Here is a 22,505-nt window from a genome sequence, read left to right as displayed (position 1 = left end):
CTAGAACTCATCTTCTACAGAACTCATCTTCCACTAAATCTCATCTTCTACTAGAACTCATCTTCTACTAGAACCCATCTTCTACAGAACGCATCTTCTACTAGAACTCAACTTCTACAGAACTCATCTTCTACTAGAACTCATCTTCTAAAGAACTCATCTTCTAAAGAACTCATCTTCTACTAGAACTCATCTTCTACTAGAACTCATCTTCTATTAGATCTCATCTTCTATTAGAACTCATCTTCTACTAGAACTCATTAGAACTCATCTTCTACCAGAACTCATTAGAACTCATCTTCTACTAGAACTCATTAGAACTCATCTTCAACTAGAACTCATCTTCTACTACAACTCATCTTCTATTAGAACTCATCTTCTACAGAACTCATCTTCTACTAGTACTAGAACTCATCTTCTACTAGAACTCATCTTCCACAGAACTCATCTTCTACAGAACTCATCTTCTACAGAACTCATCTTCTACAGAACTCATCTTCTACAGAACTCATCTTCTACTAGAACTCATCTTCTACTAGAACTCATCTTCTACTAGAACTCATCTTCTACTAGAACCCATCTTCTACAGATCGCATCTTCTACTAGAACTCAACTTCTACAGAACTCATCTTCTACTAGAACTCATCTTCTAAAGAACTCATCTTCTACTAGAACTCATCTTCTACTAGAACTCATCTTCTATTAGATCTCATCTTCTATTAGAACTCATCTTCTATTAGAACTCATCTTCTACTAGAACTCATTAGAACTCATCTTCTACTAGAACTCATTAGAACTCATCTTCTACTAGAACACATTAGAATTCATCTTCTACTAGAACTCATCTTCTACTACAACTCATTTTCTATTAGAACTCATCTTCTACAGAACTCATCTTCTACTAGTACTAGAACTCATCTTCTACTAGAACTCATCTTCTACTAGAACTCATCTTCTACTAGAACTCATCTTCTACTAGAACTGATCTTCTACTAGAACTCATCTTCTACTAGAACTCATCTTCTACAGAACTCATCTTCTACAGAACTCATCTTCTACTGGAACTCATCTTCTACTAAAACTCATATTCTACTAGAACTCATCTTCTGTAGAACTCATCTTCTACAGAACTCATCTTCTACCAGAACTCATCTTCTGTAGAACTCATCTTCTGTAGAACTCATCTTCTACTAGAACTCATCTTCTACAGAACTCATCTTCTACAGAACTCATCTTCTACTGGAACTCATCTTCTACTAAAACTCATCTTCTACTAGAACTCATCTTCTGTAGATCTCATCTTCTACTAGAACTCATCTTCTACAGAACTCATCTTCTACTAGAACTCATCTTCTGTAGAACTCATCTTCTACTAGAACTCATCTTCTTCAGAACTCATCTTCTACAGAACTCATCTTCTACTGGAACTCATCTTCTACTAAAACTCATATTCTACTAGAACTCATCTTCTGTAGAACTCATCTTCTACTAGAACTCATCTTCTACAGAACTCATCTTCTACCAGAACTCATCTTCTGTAGAACTCATCTTCTACTAGAACTCATCTTCTACTAGAACTCATCTTCTACAGAACTCATCTTCTACTGGAACTCATCTTCTACTGGAACTCATCTTCTACTAAAACTCATCTTCTACTAGAACTCATCTTCTGTAGAACTCATCTTCTACTAGAACTCATCTTCTACAGAACTCATCTTCTACTGGAACTCATCTTCTACTAAAACTCATATTCTACTAGAACTCATCTTCTGTAGAACTCATCTTCTACTAGAACTCATCTTCTACAGAACTCATCTTCTACCAGAACTCATCTTCTGTAGAACTCATCTTCTACTAGAACGCATCTTCTACAGAACTCATCTTCTACAGAACTCATCTTCTACTGGAACCCATCTTCTACTAGATCTCATCTTCTACTAGAACTCATCTTCTACTAGAACTCATCTTCTGTAGAACTCATCTTCTACTAGAACTCATCTTCTACAGAACTCATCTTCTACTAGAACTCATCTTCTACTAGAACTCATCTTCTACTAGAACTCATCTTCTGTAGAACTCATCTTCTACTAGAACTCATCTTCTACAGAACTCATCTTCTACTAGAACTCATCTTCTGTAGAACTCATCTTCTGTAGAACTCATCTTCTACTAGAACGCATCTTCTACAGAACTCATCTTCTACTGGAACTCATCTTCTACTGGAACTCATCTTCTACTAAAACTCATCTTCTACTAGAACTCATCTTCTGTAGAACTCATCTTCTACTAGAACTCATCTTCTACAGAACTCATCTTCTACAGAACTCATCTTCTACTGGAACTCATCTTCTACTAAAACTCATCTTCTACTAGAACTCATCTTCTGTAGATCTCATCTTCTACTAGAACTCATCTTCTACTAGAACTCATCTTCTGTAGAACTCATCTTCTACAGAACTCATCTTCTACAGAACTCATCTTCTACAGAACTCATCTTCTACTGGAACTCATCTTCTACTAAAACTCATATTCTACTAGAACTCATCTTCTGTAGAACTCATCTTCTACTAGAACTCATCTTCTACAGAACTCATCTTCTATCAGAACTCATCTTCTGTAGAACTCATCTTCTACTAGAACGCATCTTCTACAGAACTCATCTTCTACAGAACTCATCTTCTACTGGAACCCATCTTCTACTAAAACTCATATTCTACTAGAACTCATCTTCTACAGAACTCCTCTTCTACAGAACTCATCTTCTACTACAACTCATCTTCTAGAACTCATCTTCTACAGAACTCTTCTTCTACAGAACTAATCTTCTACTAGAACTCATCTTCTACTAGAACTCATCTTCTACAGAACTCATCTTCTACTAGAACTCATCTTCTGTACAACTCATCTTCTACTAGAACTCATCTTCTACAGAACTCATCTTCTACAGAACTCATCTTCTACTGGAACTCATCATCTACAGAACTCATCTTCTACTAGAATTCATCTTCTACTAGAACTCATCTTCTACTAGAACTCATCTTCTTCTAGAACTCATATTCTACTAGAACTCATCTTCTACTAGAACTCATCTTCTACTAGAACTCATCTTCTACTAGAACTCATATTCTACTAGAACTCATCTTCTACTAGAACTCATCTTCTACTAGAACTCATCTTCTACTAGAACTCATCTTCTATTAGAACTCATCTTCTACAGAACTCATCTTCTACAGAACTCATCTTCTACTAGAACTCATCTTCTACTAGAACTCATCTTCTACTAGAACTCATCTTCTACTAGAACTCATCTTCTACTAGAACTCATCTTCTGCTAGAACTCATCTTCTACTAGAACTCATCTTCTACTAGAACTCATCTTCTACTAGAACTCATCTTCTACTAGAACTCATCTTCTACTAGAACTCATCTTCTGCTAGAACTCATCTTCTACTAGAACTCAACTTCTACTAGAACTCACCTTCTATTAGAACTCACCTTCTACTAGAACTCATCTTCTGCTAGAACTCATCTTCTACAGAACTCATCTTCTACTAGAACTCATCTTCTACTAGAACTCATCTTCTACTAGAACTCATCTTCTACTAGAACTCATCTTCTACTAGAACTCAACTTCTACTAGAACTCATCTTCTACTAGAACTCAACTTCTACTAGAACTCACCTTCTATTAGAACTCACCTTCTACTAGAACTCATCTTCTGCTAGAACTCATCTTCTACTAGAACTCATCTTCTACTAGAACTCATCTTCTACTAGAACTCATCTTCTACTAGAACTCATCTTCTACTAGAACTCATCTTCTACTAGAACTCATCTTCTACTAGAACTCATCTACTACTAGAACTCATCTTCTGCTAGAACTCATCTTCTACTAGAACTCATCTACTACTAGAACTCATCTACTACTAGAACTCATCTTCTGCTAGAACTCATCTTCTACTAGAACTCATCTTCTACTAGAACTCATCTTCTACTAGAACTCATCTTCTACTAGAACTCATCTTCTACTAGAACTCATCTTCTACTAGAACTCATCTACTACTAGAACTCATCTTCTGCTAGAACTCATCTTCTACTAGAACTCATCTACTACTAGAACTCATCTACTACTAGAACTCATCTTCTACTAGAACTCATCTACTACTAGAACTCATCTTCTGCTAGAACTCATCTTCTACTAGAACTCATCTACTACTAGAACTCATCTTCTGCTAGAACTCATCTTCTGCTAGAACTCATCTTCTACTAGAACTCATCTACTACTAGAACTCATCTTCTACTAGAACTCATCTTCTACTAGAACTCATCTTCTACTAGAACTCATCTTCTACTTGAACTCATCTTCTACTAGAACTCATCTTCTGCTAGAACTCATCTTCTACTAGAACTCAACTTCTACTAGAACTCACCTTCTATTAGAACTCACCTTCTACTAGAACTCATCTTCTGCTAGAACTCATCTTCTACTAGAACTCATCTTCTACTAGAACTCATCTTCTACTAGAACTCATCTTCTACTAGAACTCATCTTCTACTAGAACTCATCTTCTACTAGAACTCATCTACTACTAGAACTCATCTTCTGCTAGAACTCATCTTCTACTAGAACTCATCTTCTACTAGAACTCATCTTCTACTAGAACTCATCTTCTACTAGAACTCATCTTCTACTAGAACTCATCTTCTACTAGAACTCATCTTCTACTAGAACTCATCTTCTACTAGAACTCATCTTCTACTAGAACTCATCTTCTACTAGAACTCATCTTCTACTAGAACTCATCTTCTACTAGAACTCATCTTCTACTAGAACTCATCTTCTACAGAACCCATCTACTACTAGAACTCATCTTCTACTAGAACTCATCTTCTACTAGAACTCATCTTCTACTAGAACTCATCTTCTACTAGAACTCATTAGAACTCATCTTCTACTAGAACTCATCTTCTACTAGAACTCATCTTCTACTAGAACTCATCTTCTACTAGAACTCATCTTCTACTAGAACTCATCTTCTACTAGAACTCATCTTCTACTAGAACTCATCTTCTACTAGAACTCATCTTCTACTAGAACTCATCTTCTACTAGAACTCATCTTCTACTAGAACTCATCTTCTACAGAACTCATCTTCTACTAGAACTCATCTTCTACTAGAACTCATCTTCTACAGAACCCATCTACTACTAGAACTCATCTTCTACTAGAACTCATCTTCTACTAGAACTCATCTTCTACTAGAACTCATCTTCTACTAGAACTCATCTTCTACTAGAACTCATCTTCTACTAGAACTCATCTTCTACTAGAACTCATCTTCTACTAGAACTCATCTTCTGCTAGAACTCATCTTCTACAGAACTCATCTTCTACTAGAACTCATCTTCTACTAGAACTCATCTTCTACTAGAACTCATCTTCTACTAGAACTCATCTTCTACTAGAACTCATCTTCTACTAGAACTCATCTTCTACTAGATCTCATTGTTATTGGATTGTCATTGTTCTTGCTCTCCAGTCTTATGTTGAGTTCTGTCTCAGCCTGTAGAAAAATAGATGTATGTCAAGTGTCGATAAAGTGACCATCCTCATTCAGGCAGTGCTGCTTTGTTTTCTGGAGGGACTTCTGTCACCTTGCAGTGGTTCAGACTGGTGACAACATTCACAGCAAGTGAACCCTCAACACCAACAACAACCCTGTACAACATGTCTATGCTGCAGCTACCAGGACATAGTATTGGCCTTCCGCCCTCTGCCATGGTCTGTACAACATGTCTATGCTGCAGCTACCAGGACATAGTATTGGCCTTCCGCCCTCTGCCATGGTCCTTACTATATTGGTACAGGACGGATACTGGTTCTAAACCTACTGGGTTGTCAAGTGAACACATTTGTTCTAAATTGTACCGTTCACAGTCAGAATGTATGTAACTTTATCTCTAGCTGTGCCTAGACAGAGTAATCTCTTCCAACATTATGTGCAGCATGAAGCTTATCTCTTTAAAGATGATGATTTGTTCTTGTTTTAGCATGAAACTGCTTCTGACTGAAAGACCTTCAAAGACCCTCTTTGTTTCTTAAAATGCATGTGTCTCATTTAGGTTCTTAGATTTCTCTCTCTCCCTTTCCCTTTCCCTCAACCTCTCCCTCAACCTCTCCCTATCCCTCTCCCTCTCTCTCCCTCTCTCTCTCTCTTTCCCTCTCCCTCTCCCTCTCCCTGTCTCTCTCTCTCCCTTTCCCTCAACCTCTCCCTATCCCTCTCCACCTCCCTCTCTCTCTCCCTTTCCCTCAACCTCTCCCTATCCCTATCCCTCTCCACCTCCCTCTCCCTCTCCACCTCCCTCAACCTCTCCCTATCCCTCTCCTCCTCCCTCTCTCTCCCTCTCCCTATCACTCTCCACCTCGCTCTCTCTCCATCTCCACCTCCCCCACTCTCTCCCTCTCCACCTCTCTCTCCCTCTCTCTCTCCCGCTCCACCTCCCTCTCCCTATCCCTCTCCATCTCCCTCAACCTCTCCCTATCCCTCTCCACCTCCCTCTACCTCTCCCTATCCCTCTCTACCTCCCTCTCCCTCTCTCTCTCCCTCTCCACCTCCCTCTCACCTCTCTCTCCCTCTCCACCTCCCTCTACCTCTCCCTATCCCTTTCCATCTCCCTCAACCTCTCCCTCTACACCTCCCTCTCCCTCTCTCTCTCCACCTCTCCCTATCCCTCTCCACCTCCCTCCCTCTCTCTCCCTTTCCCTCAACCTCTCCCTATCCTTATCCCTATCCCTCTCCACCTCCTTCTCCCTATCCTTCTCCACCTCCCTCAACCTCTCCCTATCCCTCTCCACCTCCCTCTCCACCTCCCTCTCCCTATCCCTCTCCCTCTCTCTCTCTTTCTCCCTCTCCACCTCCCTCTCCCTATCCCTCTCCACATCCATCAACCTCTCCCTATCCCTCTCCACCTCTCTCTACCTCTCCCTATCCCTCTCCACCTCCCTCTCTCTCTCCCTCTCCACCTCCCTTTCCCTATCCCTCTCCACCTCCCTATATCTCTCCCTCTCCACCTCCCTCTCCACCTCCCTCTACCTCTCCCTATCCCTTTCCACCTCCCTCTCCACCTCCCTCTCCACCTCCCTCAACCTCTCCATCTCCCTCAACCTCTCCCTATCTCTCTCCACCTCCCTCAACCTCTCCACCTCCCTCTCCCTATCCCTCTCCACCTCCTCCCCCATCTCCCCCAACCTCTCTCTCTCCCTCCTCACCTCCCTCAACCTCTCCCTATCCCTCTCCACCTCCATATCCACCTCCCTCTCCATATCCCTCTCTACCTCCCTCTCCCTCTCTCTCTCCCTCTCCACCTCCACCTCCCTTTCCCTCTCTAAATCAAAACGATTGCAAATATGCCAGGACCCATCTTTACCACATATCTGATCTGTAATCATAAATAATAGTGCTACATTTTTGGGGGGGAAGGCAATTACTTTGAACAGTCAGAGTCAGTTTCTCATGGGGATTACATGCATTTGTTTTCATTTTCATCAGGCTTTACTATGGCCTACTGGTTTAGCACCCCTTGGGTGAAAGTCTGTTTAATGTGGAGTCTCTCTGTCCCTTTAATACATAAAGCTTATCTCTGTGGCTTCACTTTCAAATGTCTCTCTCACATATGAACTTGACATTTTGTGAGCTGTCTCCTCAATTCCAAAAGTAGACGCAAGATAGTAAGATAAAATTGAATCAAATTTGTGTCAAAGCAGTTCCACTGTGGAAGGCAAGGGGGGCTAAAACATTATACGATATGGGCAGATTCCGTCTGTCAGTTTCATGTTTATAACATAAAGAAGAGCTAAACTTTTTTTGGTTATGGACATAACGGTTTACCTCGCTCTCAGCATCCAACAGTATTTCGGTAATAAGTGGATCTTTTCCTCTGGATTTAGTCTTAAAGAAAATATGTTGTGAACATTAAATAACTTTCACAATAGTGTTTTGCTGCAATGAGAACAAACATCTGTTGAAGCTAAAACAAACTACAGTTTATTTGTGTTAATTCTGGACAATGAAACCAGCTGTGTGAGTCTAGTGACAGTTTACAGGACCACTTGTAGACTATAGCACCGTATAACATGTCATAAAAGAGAGTAATGTTTCAGGTGAAGTGCATGTGAAATTCCCAGAAATCAGGCTATGAATGCATACGTCCCCACACTGATGAATAACAAAGCAATTAGTAACATGCTCCGGGATGTACAGGACAGCACAGTAGTTTCATGTAGTCCAGTAACATATGACTGAAACTCACTAATTATCTGTGTTCTTTGTTATCTCCCTGTCTCTACAGAGTGTGAGTGAGTTTGGCCTGGACATCATCGAGACCCCGGAGGGAGACAGATGGCCTCAGCTGATCGTCCAGCAGAGCCTGGACCGCGAGCAGAAGGACACCTTCGTCATGAAGATCAAGGTGGAGGACGGAGGAACGCCACCCAAGTCCAGCACGGCCATCCTCCAGGTCACCATCTCCGACGTCAACGACAATCGACCGGTCTTCAAGGACAGTGAGGTGGAGGTGAACATCCCCGAGAACGCCCCCATAGGAACCTCCGTCACCCAGCTCCACGCCACGGACGCAGACCTCGGCTCCAATGCCCAGATCCACTTCTCCTTCTCCAACCAGATCTCCTCATCCACCAAGAGGCATTTTTCCATCGACAGCACCACCGGGCTGATCACTGTCAAGCAGCCCTTAGACCGGGAGGCCACCCCAGTCCACAAACTCATTGTCCTAGCCAGCGATGGCAGCTCCACCCCCTCCAGAGCTGCTGTTATCGTCAACGTAACGGACATTAATGACAACGTTCCGTCCATAGACACTCGGTACATAATGAACCTTGTAAATGGAACGGTTCTACTGTCGGAGAACGCTCCTCTCAACACAAAAATAGCCCTAATTACAGTGACGGACAAGGACTCTGATCTGAACGGAAAAGTGACTTGTTATACTGACCACGATGTTCCTTTCAGGTTAAAGCCAGTCTTTAATGACCAGTTCCTACTGGAGACTGCGGCCCCCCTAGATTACGAAACAACCAGGGAATATGCTATTAAGATAGTGGCGTCGGATTCTGGGAAGCCTCCTTTGAACACTTCAGCGATGGTTTTAATTAAAATTAAGGATGAGAATGACAACGCTCCCATCTTCCCTCAGCCTGAGATTCAGCTGTCCATACCAGAAAACAATGATCCATCCACGCAGCTCATAAAGATCAGTGCCATGGATGCAGACAGCGGACATAATGCAGAAATTATTTATTCTCTTGGCCCTGACGCCCCTGATGGGTTTAACATAGATCGACGGTCAGGAATCCTTTCCGTTGGCAAACGCCTGGACAGAGAGAAGCAGGAGAAGTATTCATTCACTGTCATGGCGAGAGACAATGGGTCTACTTCCCTGCAGAGCAATGTCACAGTGAGGTTAATAGTGCAGGACCTCAACGACAACAGCCCAGCTTTCACCCATCCTGAGTATAACTTCTACGTGCCTGAGAACCTGCCTCTGTACGGGACCGTGGGTCTGATCACCGTCACAGATTCTGACGCAGGTGACAACTCTGTCATAACACTGTCCATCCTGAACGGGAAAGACAATTTCATTATTGATCCCCAGACCGGTGTGATCAAACCCAACATCACGTTTGATAGAGAGCAGCAAAGCTCATACACTTTTATGGTGAAGGCTATAGACGCAGGGCAACCACCCAGCACTTCATACGCCAAGGTCACCATAAATGTTGTGGATGTCAATGACAATCGACCCGTTTTTGTTATTCCCTCGTCCAACTACTCTTACGATCTGGTCCAGTCTACCACCAGCCCTGGGTCTGTGGTCACCAGGGTGTTCGCTATAGACAATGACACTGGCATGAATGCTGAGCTGCAGTACAGCATCATTGGGGAATCACCAAGAGGGCTGTTTGCCATAGACAAAACAACTGGTAATATAACTCTGCAGGAGAAGATAGTCTCAGCCGATCAGGGTTTACACAGGCTAGTGGTGAAAGTCAAAGACCTGGGCCAGCCAGAGTCCTTACACGCAATCGCCCTCATTCACCTGTTCATTAACGAGACTGTATCCAACGCTACGTTCATTCAAGAGCAGCTACGTAAGAGCTTGGAGACTCCATTGGACCGTAACGTGGGAAACAGTGAGGTCACATCTCAAGCCAACGGATACGTGATTGTTGTCATCGCTATTATAGCTGGGACTATGACCGTCATCTTAGTCATCTTCGTGACAGCCTTAGTGCGCTGTCGTCAGACGCCCAGGCACAAAGTGGTGCAGAAGGGCAAGCAGAGCGGCGAGTGGGTGTCGCCCAACCAGGAGAACCGTCAAATCAAGAAAAAAAAGAAGAAAAAGAAGAGATCCCCTAAGAGCCTCCTCTTGAACTTTGTCAGCATAGAAGAATCCAAGCCTGATGATCCCAGCCAGGAGCACATTAATGGAACCCTGGACCTGCCTGTGGAGCTAGATGAGCAGACCATGGGGAAATACAACTGGGCCACTACGCCGACCACCTTCAAACCTGACAGTCCAGACTTAGCCAAGCATTACAAGTCTGCCTCCCCCCAGCCAACCTTCCAAATTAAACCAGAGACCCCGATGGCGCCCAATAAACACCACGTGATTCAGGAGCTCCCGCTAGACAACACGTTTGTGGTGGGCTGTGACTCGCACTCCAAGTGCTCCTCCACCAGCTCAGACCCGTACTCGGTCTCAGAGTGCAGCTGTCAGGGGGGATTCAAGACTCCTGGGCAAATCCACACCAGACAGGTAATTCATAACTTATTTTCTAAAGCTACCTATTGTTCCCACTCCCACTCCCCGTACCAGTGTCCCTTTGTTGATAAGATGGAGGGTGATGGGTGGCAGCGGGAGGGAGACGGGAGATTGAACCACTCAAAAAGTCACATGTGCATTAATGTCATCAGCATTGAATATTGAGGAAGAATACCTCAGAGAGGAAGGAGAGAACTGAAGTCTGGCCAAGAAACTTCATTCAAATGAAATCTATCCTTACTTCCCAAAAAGACAGATTATACCTCCCTTTGCTATCTTGTATTATATGTTTGTTAAACCCTTTAACCTTATTTGGGTTAATGTTCCACTTTAAAGTATAATGGTGGCAGTGGAATGGTGGGAACCAGTGTTAAATGAGAATCTTAAGTGAGAAGGCTGGTGGCAGAGTAATAGCATGCTTGAGAATCAAGTCGGCCATGCTACTAATTGAACTCTGCCCAGGTGTATTTGCTGAGGACCAACGGATTAAAGCAGCGCTAAGCTTTTTTGATTGACACACCTGAAAAAAAACTAGCATGTCTGACAGACAGAGAAAACCAAACATAGAGTGTTTGATTTGGGTTCAATCAGCTGTTCACTTTCCCCTGAAATAGTAGGAAACGTATCTCCCAAGAGTTTCCACTACAGAATAATAAGACCTCATTAAATAATCCCAGATTTCAGTTGCGTGCTGGAGATATTAAGTGGTGTCTTGACTGTGGAGGCTCTGAAGGCTTTGTCAGCGTGAGGAGTAGAGCAAAGCAAAATGCATTTGAATGATAGTGTCTGGTCTGAGGCTTATGATTCTCTAAGAGATATGCCAAATGCGAAGTGTCCTAATAAATAAATGCAGGCCAGGGAGGTGAGGAGAGGTGGCCTTGTGAGGGCAGACAATACGGCAGAGGAGAGCAGAGCGGGGCGGGGCGGAGCAGAGCAGAGCGGGGCGGAGCAGAGCGGGGCGGAGCAGAGCAGAGTGGAGCGGAGCAGAGCAGAGTGGGGCGGAGCGGGGCGGAGCAGAGCAGAGCAGGGCGGACCAATAGAAAGAGGAGGTAGCTAGACGAGGGCTTTGGACCAATAGGAGGAGGGGGTAGCTAGACGAGGGCTTAGGACCAATAGAAAGAGAAGGTAGCTAGACGAGGGCTTAGGACCAATAGAAAGAGAAGGTAGCTAGACGAGGGCTTGGGACCAATAGGAGGAGGGGGTAGCTAGACGAGGGCTTGGGACCAATAGGAGGAGGGGGTAGCTAGACGAGGGCTTAGGACCAATAGGAGGAAGGGGTAGCTAGACGAGGGCTTAGGACCAATAGGAGGAGGGGGTAGCTAGATAGAGTCAGTAAAAGATGGTTGCTCAGTCCATTTAACCAATTCCTTATAATCTTTAATGACTTAGCTTGACGGATCTTTTTTAAAGCAGGTGGTTGGTGTTGTAATGTAGGTTAGGGTTCATCATTGGTAGTCGTTATGGTGTGGTAGAGAGACAGTATTAATATAGGTTAGGGTTCATCATTGGTAGTCGTTATGGTGTGGTAGAGAGACAGTATTAATATAGGTTAGGGTTCATCATTGGTAGTCGTTATGGTGTGGTAGAGAGACAGTATTAATGTAGGTTAGGGTTCATCATTGGTAGTCGTTATGGTGTGGTAGAGAGACAGTATTAATGTAGGTTAGGGTTCATCATTGGTAGTCGTTATGGTGTGGTAGAGAGACAGTATTAATATACATAACATAGGATTTATTAATTCTGTATTAATGGTCATAGCATGGGATTCATTCATACAGTACGATACATTTGATTTTAAATGCGGGGATTAGTTTGTAGTAAATTTTATGTTTTTTTTTTTTTGTCTTTTGTTTTTCATGATTTTTGTTCACATCTAAAATAACACATTCTGGTGCAGTTTTATCATACATCTTTTATGGATTTTATTTGATGCAGTGTAACATTCTTGAATTTTGTACTTGTCAATCTTCACAGAATTGTACAGATTTTTTTTTGGGGGGGGGGGGTTGCCTTGTTGCCCTCATTGTGGCCTCTTGAAGCTTTTCCATCCTTTTGAAATCTGTTGTAGCATAGTTCTTACAGATTACTGTCTATCATTTTCAATCCCTTGTAGCATAGTTCTTACAGATGACCGTCTATCCACTGATGAGGTGTGTACATGGTAATTTAAAGAGACACCCACACAGAACAGATATTAATTTCCCTTACCAATCTTTTATTTAAAACCCATTTAAAAGCAACACTGCCCATGGTACATTATCCGTAAGCCTACTTGCGTAGCCTGCACGGGAACATATACTTCAGTTGTTTTTTGTAATACTCCCTGTCAAGTTGTCAGAATGGCTTTGCACTCATACTGGTTAAGCCCTGCACTAAAAGACCCCCTGAAATATGCACAAGTATTTATCCAATGTTTTGGTAAAAATTCAGATAAATTCAGATTTAAAAAAAAAATATGTAATGTTGGGGGGGGGGGGGGGGGGGGCAGTATTAATGGTGTATTTCATATATTCCATGTCACTGATGTTGTTCATCAGTAATACTTCTCCCTTAAGCTAATCTGAATGAATTCATGATTAAATCACCATTCTCCTCCGTCCTTGTAATGTGCCGAATCAGCTGTTCAATCATTATATTTTATCTAGTGTATTTTAGGGCTTGCTAATCTGAAAAAGGCTTTGCGAGTTGAATTGAATCATTATCTGTTTCTTATGGGGTAATTATTGGTCAGGCATTTCGAGTTTAATCACTTTTTTTTTTTGTTTCTTATGGGGTAATTATTGGTCATAATATTTGGTCAGATTCTGTCAAACACATGTTTTTTGGTGTAAAATGGGAACAGCGTTGTTCAAACTGAAATACCAGCACCACCTTAGAGATGTCAGGATGATGGTATATCTATTATCTCTATTGTAATCTCCTGTCACCTGGAGCGTTTGAAAAGTAGGGGCCTCCCTGTTGGCATTAGATGTGACAGTTAAGTGTGCTTATTCAAAGCCTATACGTGAAGTAAATCAGGGTCTGGTGAGAATCTGGAGCTCAAAAGGCTAATTAAATGAATAAAAGGGTTAATCACTCATAATACAATATGATTAACATCTCTGTAATTAGGTTTCGGGAGAAGATAATAGATAAAAGAGGAAGGAAGTAAATGTCCTTTAGGATTGTTAAGATTATATCAGGTATACCTGTGTTGTTATGTGTTAATAACATTTAGACTACGTTACCCAGCAGGCTATGCGGCGGGGGGGGGGGGGGGCAGGTGGTTGAAGAATGCCTTGCATGGCTAAATATGGAGTTTTCTAGCTGACGTATATGTTCATTAAAAGTAGTTTAACCTACGCCCCGGTTTGTCATTATACAAGGAATGAACATAACAATACCTAAATATTATTGGCAGTTACTAGGTCTTTAATATTATTGGACCTCTGACAGCCAATGACTGACAATACTGGCTACAACTTCCTAGTTTTGACTTGTCTAAACTCTCGCTCCAATAGATTCCTCTTTTAACATTGATACAGTTCAGATAAATTCTCTAATGCTCTCCAGAATATTAACATTCATGTTTTTCTTTATCTCATGAAATGAAAATGTTTTGTCGAGTGTAGAATTCACAATTGTGATCCGTTCAAGTCAGCCTGGCCTTAACAAAAGCAGCATATGGCAAGTTGACACCACTCAATCTCCCTGAGCGTAAACCTGTAATACAAAAAGTCCAAAATACAGGATAAAGCAGATTGTGATGTTTTTATTTGTTCATGAAAGTGAAAGACAGTGATTTTACGTGCCTCTTCCATTGACCTTTTACCTAAAGCAGCTAGAGGATAAAGGATATAACAGCACACATTGAATCCTAATAGGAGACGCAGGAGACTTACAGATGAAGGTCAGATGAATGTTTAAGGGGACTTACGGATGTAGGCGCTAAAGAGGGAAGCTTGTCAAACATACTTCAGAGACTACATATTTATGGCACCATATGGTATCTTAATATCTTAAGAGCTTTGTTTGGTGGGAGCCAATGCTGCTCAGTGCACCATAGCCTCTTTTCCTCTCTCCCTAGCTTCCCTTCTGTCTTTTATTCCCTCCCTCATATCTGCTTTCCTTTTCTTTTATCTCTGTCTATCTCCCTGTTCTCAGCCGGTAGATTTAGAGGTCAATCCCCCCCGGTGACGTGCGGGAAACCTCTGTCTCCATCTGTGCTTTAGTTGTGGCAGATCAAGTGAGCAACCTCCCTGGCTGGCTGAGTGATCTCAGACACGGGCATGAATATGCAACAGCAATGAGGCCAATATGCTCTTTTGTTTGTCCCATATTCCACAGGGCCATAGTGCATAACAGGTCAGTTGTTGATGTCAGACCAAAACCTCCTGTGGTTTGTGTGTTTTCTTAACATACTGTACATAGATATTACCATTTGACATGATCTCAGAACATGAACATTTGAAAGGATGGCAGATTGTTTTAGGTAATATATTGTAAATTACAACAATCACTCTAGCTAAGTGTAATAGCTAACCCTTACAGAAAAACCACATGATATAGCACATGTGGAAAATCACATGATTTGACATGTAGAAAATCACATGATTTGACATGTAGAAAATCACATGATTTGACATGTAGAAAATCACATGATTTGACATGTAGAAAATCACATGATTTGACATGTAGAAAATCACATGATTTGACATGTAGAAAATCACATGATTTGACATGTAGAAAATCACATGATTTGACATGTTTTTTTGGAATGTGTCGTTTTATGTTTACACATGTTTCTGTACATGTTGTCACATGTTTCTGTACATGTTGTCACATGTTTCTGTACATGTTGTCACATGTTTCTGTACATGTTGTCACATGTTTCTGTACATGTTGTCACATGTTTCTGTACATGTTGTCACATGTAGAGAATCACATGAAAACGTGATTTTGGAACTTGTGTTTTTAATTGTTTTATTCATAGGTTTTTTCAATAAGGGTAGGGTTGTAAAAATTATGGAAAATTTCCCAAACTTCTAACCAAGCTGCTGTAATGACTTGTGATGCCAGTAGATGGGGGATGGGCGGACGGACGGGACGGGACGGAGGTCTGTTGTATCACCTCTTACCAGCTGATTTAGGCGTTTGCTTATATAATCAATATGCATACTGTAGGTAGGCCTAATGTAAGCAGCAGCACAAGGTCAGATTCAACATGACGATTCAGATATCGGCAGATGTGTCTTTTGTAGTATTGGCGCAGACCTCGTGAATGTCAGACCTGTACCTATCAGAAGACCTACTGAAGGGATGCCAGAGTAAGGACTAAAGTACGAGAAAATGCTGTTTTCAGGGTTAAAACGAAGTGTTGCAGTAGGGTGGTGGATGTAATTACACATTTGGAGCTAAATCTATTGGAGAGAATTGCATGCTCTGATAATCACAGTAAAATGCACAAGCTTATGCTCTTATGTAGTATTCTTCAAGGACTTAATCTGGCAAGGAAATCGTACCTGATTGTCAGCTGTACCTTGAAGAATGCTTTTTTGTCTCTCTCTTATTGAATACAAATGATCTAGAGATTTTTATTCACCGTTCGAGTGTAATAGAGTTTTTAACAGCTACTACAGATTAGACTTCTCAGATCTGGATTATATTGTAACTTCAATCTCCCTATATCTGTCTGTCTCTCTATATTACAGGAGACGGCACTGAAACCACCACTCTATGACACACTCTGTGGCTCAGGTACAACTCGCTGCCACAGGATAAAAATCAATCTCTAGCTGCCAGTAACCTAGAGAGAGAAAGAGAGAGGGAGAGAGAGAGAGAGAGAGGGAGGAAGGCACAGATGAAGAGGTAAATCTCATACTATACAGTCTCTACATCCTCAAAACACCAACCAACAAAAAGGAATATGTCAATTTGGTTTATTTAATTTTTGTTTGCCGGAAGAAAAAAAAGTAGAACTTGAATAATTTTCACAGAAATGAAGACACATTGTTGCCTGAAACTTGACAAAACTCTCCTTTGTGAATCCTGTAGGAGGTTTGAAATACTTTATAGAAAGCCACACATTTACAGTATCTCTTATTATATCTATCTCCGAGACGATGACTCACGATATGACCCACCCCCATGTATAAAAAACATACAGTACAAATACAATGAACAGCTCTTCTGTACTTTATTCTGTTTCAGTATATGTTAATATGTATTTATGTATATTTATCACAGAGTTGACTATGTTTATATTTATTGATTCTGTTTGACTAAAGTTTACATACCTGGTGTCTGTTGTTATTTTGTTGTTTTTCCTTGTTTGACTAAAGTTTACATACCTGGTGTCTGTTGTTAAGTTTTGTTTCCTTGTTTGACTCAAATTTGACCTTCCTGGTGTCTGGTGTTATGCTGTTTTTTTCCCTTGCTTTTTAATCCATTGAATTTGCTATTTTTGGGCTCGTGGATATACTGACTGGCAATGTATAATGCTGCAAGCTAGACCTACTGCAAATGGGTCTATGTACCTTTATGTCAATGATCGCCTCGTATCGTCCCATACACTTACAGTGCCACTGTTAGTGTTAGTAGTGGAGAGTGTGGCTAGTGTTAATATGCATGGCCCACTGGGCTGGAACACCACAGCTGGTGTTAGTAGGGAAGAGTGTGGCTGGTGTTAATATGCATGGCCCACTGGGCTGGAACACCACAGCTGGTGTTAGTAGGGAAGAGTGTGGCTGGTGTTAATATGCATGGCCCACTGGGCTGGAACACCACAGCTGGTGTTAGTAGGGAAGAGTGTGGCTAGTGTTAATATGCATGGCCCACTGGGCTGGAACACCACATTGTGGTGATTTACCAGGACCAGGAGGACCGTGTCTGCTGATTGCCACCGTAGGACAGTAGGGAATTGTACCTCATAATAGAGAGGATGACTTTAATACTTTGAGCCACAATCACAAGGGACTCGAAAGGCTCTGTTCATAATCAAAAGCTGTTCTATGTAGGACTAAACAGATGAGCGCCATGGTTTAACCTTCGTGTACTAGAGTCAGATAGACAGATTCACAGTAGAGCACCATGGTTTAACCTTCGTGTACTAGAGTCAGATAGACAGATTCACAGTAGAGCACCATGGTTTAATCTTCGTGTACTAGAGTCAGATAGACAGATTCACAGTAGAGCACCATGGTTTAACCTTCGTGTACTAGAGTCAGTTAGACAGATTCACAGTAGAGCACCATGGTTTAACCTTCGTGTACTAGAGTCAGATAGACAGATTCACAGTAGAGCACCATGGTTTAACCTTCGTGTACTAGAGTCAGATAGACAGATTCACAGTAGAGCACCATGGTTTAACCTTCGTGTACTAGAGTCAGATAGACAGATTCACAGTAGAGCACCATGGTTTAACCTTCGTGTACTAGAGTCAGATAGACAGATTCACAGTAGAGCACCATGGTTTAACCTTCGTGTACTAGAGTCAGATAGACAGATTCACAGTAGAGCACCATGGTTTAACCTTCGTGTACTAGAGTCAGATAGACAGATTCACAGTAGAGCACCATGGTTTAATCTTCGTGTACTAGAGTCAGATAGACAGATTCACAGTAGAGCACCATGGTTTAACCTTCGTGTACTAGAGTCAGTTAGACAGATTCACAGTAGAGCACCATGGTTTAACCTTCGTGTACTAGAGTCAGATAGACAGATTCACAGTAGAGCACCATGGTTTAACCTTCGTGTACTAGAGTCAGATAGACAGATTCACAGTAGAGCACCATGGTTTAACCTTCGTGTACTAGAGTCAGATAGACAGATTCACAGTAGAGCACCATGGTTTAACCTTCGTGTACTAGAGTCAGATAGACAGATTCACAGTAGAGCACCATGGTTTAACCTTCGTGTACTAGAGTCAGATAGACAGATTCACAGTAGAGCACCATGGTTTAACCTTCGTGTACTAGAGTCAGATAGACAGATTCACAGTAGAGCACCATAGTTTAACCTTCGTGTACTAGAGTCAGATAGACAGATTCACAGTAGAGCACCATGGTTTAACCTTCGTGTACTAGAGTCAGATAGACAGATTCACAGTAGAGCACCATGGTTTAACCTTCGTGTACTAGAGTCAGATAGACAGATTCACAGTAGAGCACCATGGTTTAACCTTCGTGTACTAGAGTCAGATAGACAGATTCACAGTAGAGCGCCATGGTTTAACCTTCGTGTACTAGAGTCAGATAGACAGATTCACAGTAGAGCGCCATGGTTTAACCTTCGTGTACTAGAGTCAGATAGACAGATTCACAGTAGAGCGCCATGGTTTAACCTTCGTGTACTAGAGTCAGATAGACAGATTCACAGTAGAGCGCCATGGTTTAACCTTCGTGTACTAGAGTCAGATACACAGATTCACAGTAGAGCGCCATGGTTTAACCTTCGTGTACTAGAGTCAGATACACAGATTCACAGTAGAGCACCATGGTTTAACCTTCGTGTACTAGAGTCAGATACACAGATTCACAGTAGAGCGCCATGGTTTAACCTTCGTGTACTAGAGTCAGACAGACAGATCCCACAAGTCAAAGCCGATTTAACCTGTGAGATATAATATTACATATTTCAAATGATGGTTCCAAGTGGTAAAACTCAGGCAGTTCGTTGATACCACTTGGTTGGTTTAAAGCAACAACAACAAAAAAGACAAACTTGATTTTGTGCACTTATTTATATCAATGCATTATTTATTCAAGTGAAATTAAGAGAGATAAACATTAAACACCTACAATGAGAAGTGGTCGTACAAGCAGCATTCAGCAGGTTTAAATTTATTAACATCACTAAGGTGAAGACAGAATAATCTTTACAATCCACTTTCAATATTATACGCCTTTTGGTTCTGGTTTGGTATCCACACAAATATATGCCTCTACTGCATTGTGTAAACACTTGGAGTCATTCATCGTGGTTATGTCCTGATCTTAATTACTATCTTCAATACTACACTAATAAACAGCTTGGTGGGTTAGCACTGTTGTTAATAGTCATGATGTTTAATGGTTGTCTTATAAAGAGACTGCTTTGGTAGACGAAGCTGTATGTACAGTATGTGTGGCACATATACGATACCTTCCTAATGATCCAACTCGTTTCTGGAGAAGGTACCGGATGTAATTACGGTATCAAATGTATTACTACTGAGTAGAACCGCAGTGTGAACTATACAGAGCATCTTAGCACTGTAATCATCATGTGATTTAACTGATCTTTGGGAGAAAAGAGAAAAAACATACATGAGAGAAGACAGCTTTTTATCTTCTGTAAGGGAGACAGATAACTATGAAATACCAACCTCACTTTTATTCAATGTGAAGTACAATATGCTTCTTACATACTCTGTAATTAACTTTGATTTGCCAATTATGTGAAGAAAAACTGTATATAAATGTTTTGTTTATGTATGTGTGAGCTTCTGGAATTTATTAAAGTCTTTTTTGCATTGTATTGCACATTTCCCATGACTCTTCTTATTAATCAGGACGTTGGACCTTCTCATTGCAATATATTAAACTGCATGTCGTTCCTTCTTTATACACTGCTCAAAAAAATAAAGGGAACACTTAAACAACACAATGTAACTCCAAGTCAATCACACTTCTGTGAAATCAAACTGTCCACTTAGGAAGCAACACTGATTGACAATAAATTTCACATGCTGTTGTGCAAATGGAATAGACAAAAGGTGGAAATTATAGGCAATTAGCAAGACACCCCCAATAAAGGAGTGATTCTGCAGGTGGTGACCACAGACCACTTCTCAGTTCCTATGCATCCTGGCTGATGTTTTGGTCACTTTTGAATGCTGGCGGTGCTCTCACTCTAGTGGTAGCATGAGACGGAGTCTACAACCCACACAAGTGGCTCAGGTAGTGCAGCTCATCCATGATGGCACATCAATGCGAGCTGTGGCAAGAAGGTTTGCTGTGTCTGTCAGCGTAGTGTCCAGAGCATGGAGGCGCTACCAGGAGACAGGCCAGTACATCAGGAGACGTGAGGGAGGCCGTAGGAGGGCAACAACCCAGCAGCAGGACCGCTACCTCCGCCTTTGTGCAAGGAGGAGCACTGCCAGAGCCCTGCAAAATGACCTCCAGCAGGCCACAAATGTGCATGTGTCTGCTCAAACGGTCAGAAACAGACTCCATGAGGGTGGTATGAGGGCCCGACGTCCACAGGTGGGGGTTGTGCTTACAGCCCAACACCGTGCAGGACATTTGGCATTTGCCAGAGAACACCAAGATTGGCAAATTCGCCACTGGCGCCCTGTGCTCTTCACAGATGAAAGCAGGTTCACACTGAGCACATGAGCACATGTGACAGACGTGACAGAGTCTGGAGACGCCGTGGAGAACGCTCTGCTGCCTGCAACATCCTCCAGCATGACCGGTTTGGCGGTGGGTCAGTCATGGTGTGGGGTGGCATTTCTTTGTGGGGCCGCACAGCCCTCCATGTGCTCGCCAGAGGTAGCCTGACTGCCATTAGGTACCGAGATGAGATCCTCAGAGCCCTTGTGAGACCATATGCTGACACATGCACATTTGTGGCCTGCTGGAGGTCATTTTGCAGGGCTCTGGCAGTGCTCCTCCTTGCACAAAGGCGGAGGTAGCGGTCCTGCTGCTGGGTTGTTGCCCTCCTACGGCCTCCCTCACGTCTCCTGATGTACTGGCCTGTCTCCTGGTAGCGCCTCCATGCTCTGGACACTACGCTGACAGACACAGCAAACCTTCTTGCCACAGCTCGCATTGATGTGCCATCATGGATGAGCTGCACTACCTGAGCCACTTGTGTGGGTTGTAGACTCCGTCTCATGCTACCACTAGAGTGAGAGCACCGCCAGCATTCAAAAGTGACCAAAACATCAGCCAGGAAGCATAGGAACTGAGAAGTGGTCTGTGGTCACCACCTGCAGAATCACTCCTTTATTGGGGGTGTCTTGCTAATTGCCTATAATTTCCACCTTTTGTCTATTCCATTTGCACAACAGCATGTGAAATTTATTGTCAATCAGTGTTGCTTCCTAAGTGGACAGTTTGATTTCACAGAAGTGTGATTGACTTGGAGTTACATTGTGTTGTTTAAGTGTTCCCTTTATTTTTTTGAGCAGTGTATTAAACTGTCTGTCCTTCCTTCTTTATATTAAACTGTCTGTCTGTCCTTCCTTCTTTATATTACACTGTCTGTCTGTCTGTCTGTCTGTCTGTCTGTCCTTCCTTCATTATATTATACTGTCTGTCTGTCCTTCCTTCTTTATATTATACTGTCTGTGTCACGATCGTCATAATAAGCGGACCAAGGCGCAGCGGGAAATGAAGTCATCTTCTTTTATTGAGAAGAGAGAGAAAACACAAAACGAACACTATACACAAAACAACAAATGACCGTGAAGCTACAAACGTAAGTGCATACACAAGCTACAAACGTTCAACATAGACAATTACCCACAAACAGCTAAAGCCCATGGCTGCCTTAAATATGGCTCCCAATCAGAGAACAATAACCAGCTGTCTCTGATTGAGAACCAATTCAGGCAACCATAGACTTTCCTAGACACCTACACTGAACACTAACCCATCTACTCTACTTAACCCCCTAAACCATACAACCACCCTAGACAAT

At 42.1% G+C, this 22,505-nt stretch overlaps 1 protein-coding gene across 1 annotated transcript in view; it reads left to right on the top strand.

Moving 5' to 3' along the window:
• Window positions 1–20,336, top strand: part of LOC120062505 (protocadherin-11 X-linked-like) — a 59,980-nt gene extending 39,644 nt beyond the window's left edge. The window contains exons 3-4 of the mRNA XM_039012528.1: window positions 8,349–10,835; window positions 16,532–20,336. Coding sequence (XP_038868456.1) covers window positions 8,349–10,835; window positions 16,532–16,615 — 2,571 coding nt within the window. The 3' untranslated portion in view covers window positions 16,616–20,336. The remainder of the gene's footprint in view (window positions 1–8,348; window positions 10,836–16,531) is intronic.
• Window positions 20,337–22,505: the final 2,169 nt, after the last annotated feature.

This window comes from Salvelinus namaycush, chromosome 17, assembly GCF_016432855.1.
Source record: "Salvelinus namaycush isolate Seneca chromosome 17, SaNama_1.0, whole genome shotgun sequence".
NCBI lineage: Eukaryota > Metazoa > Chordata > Actinopteri > Salmoniformes > Salmonidae > Salvelinus > Salvelinus namaycush.
Note: the sequence above shows the minus strand (reverse complement) of the source record. Positions and strands in the feature narration are given on the sequence as shown.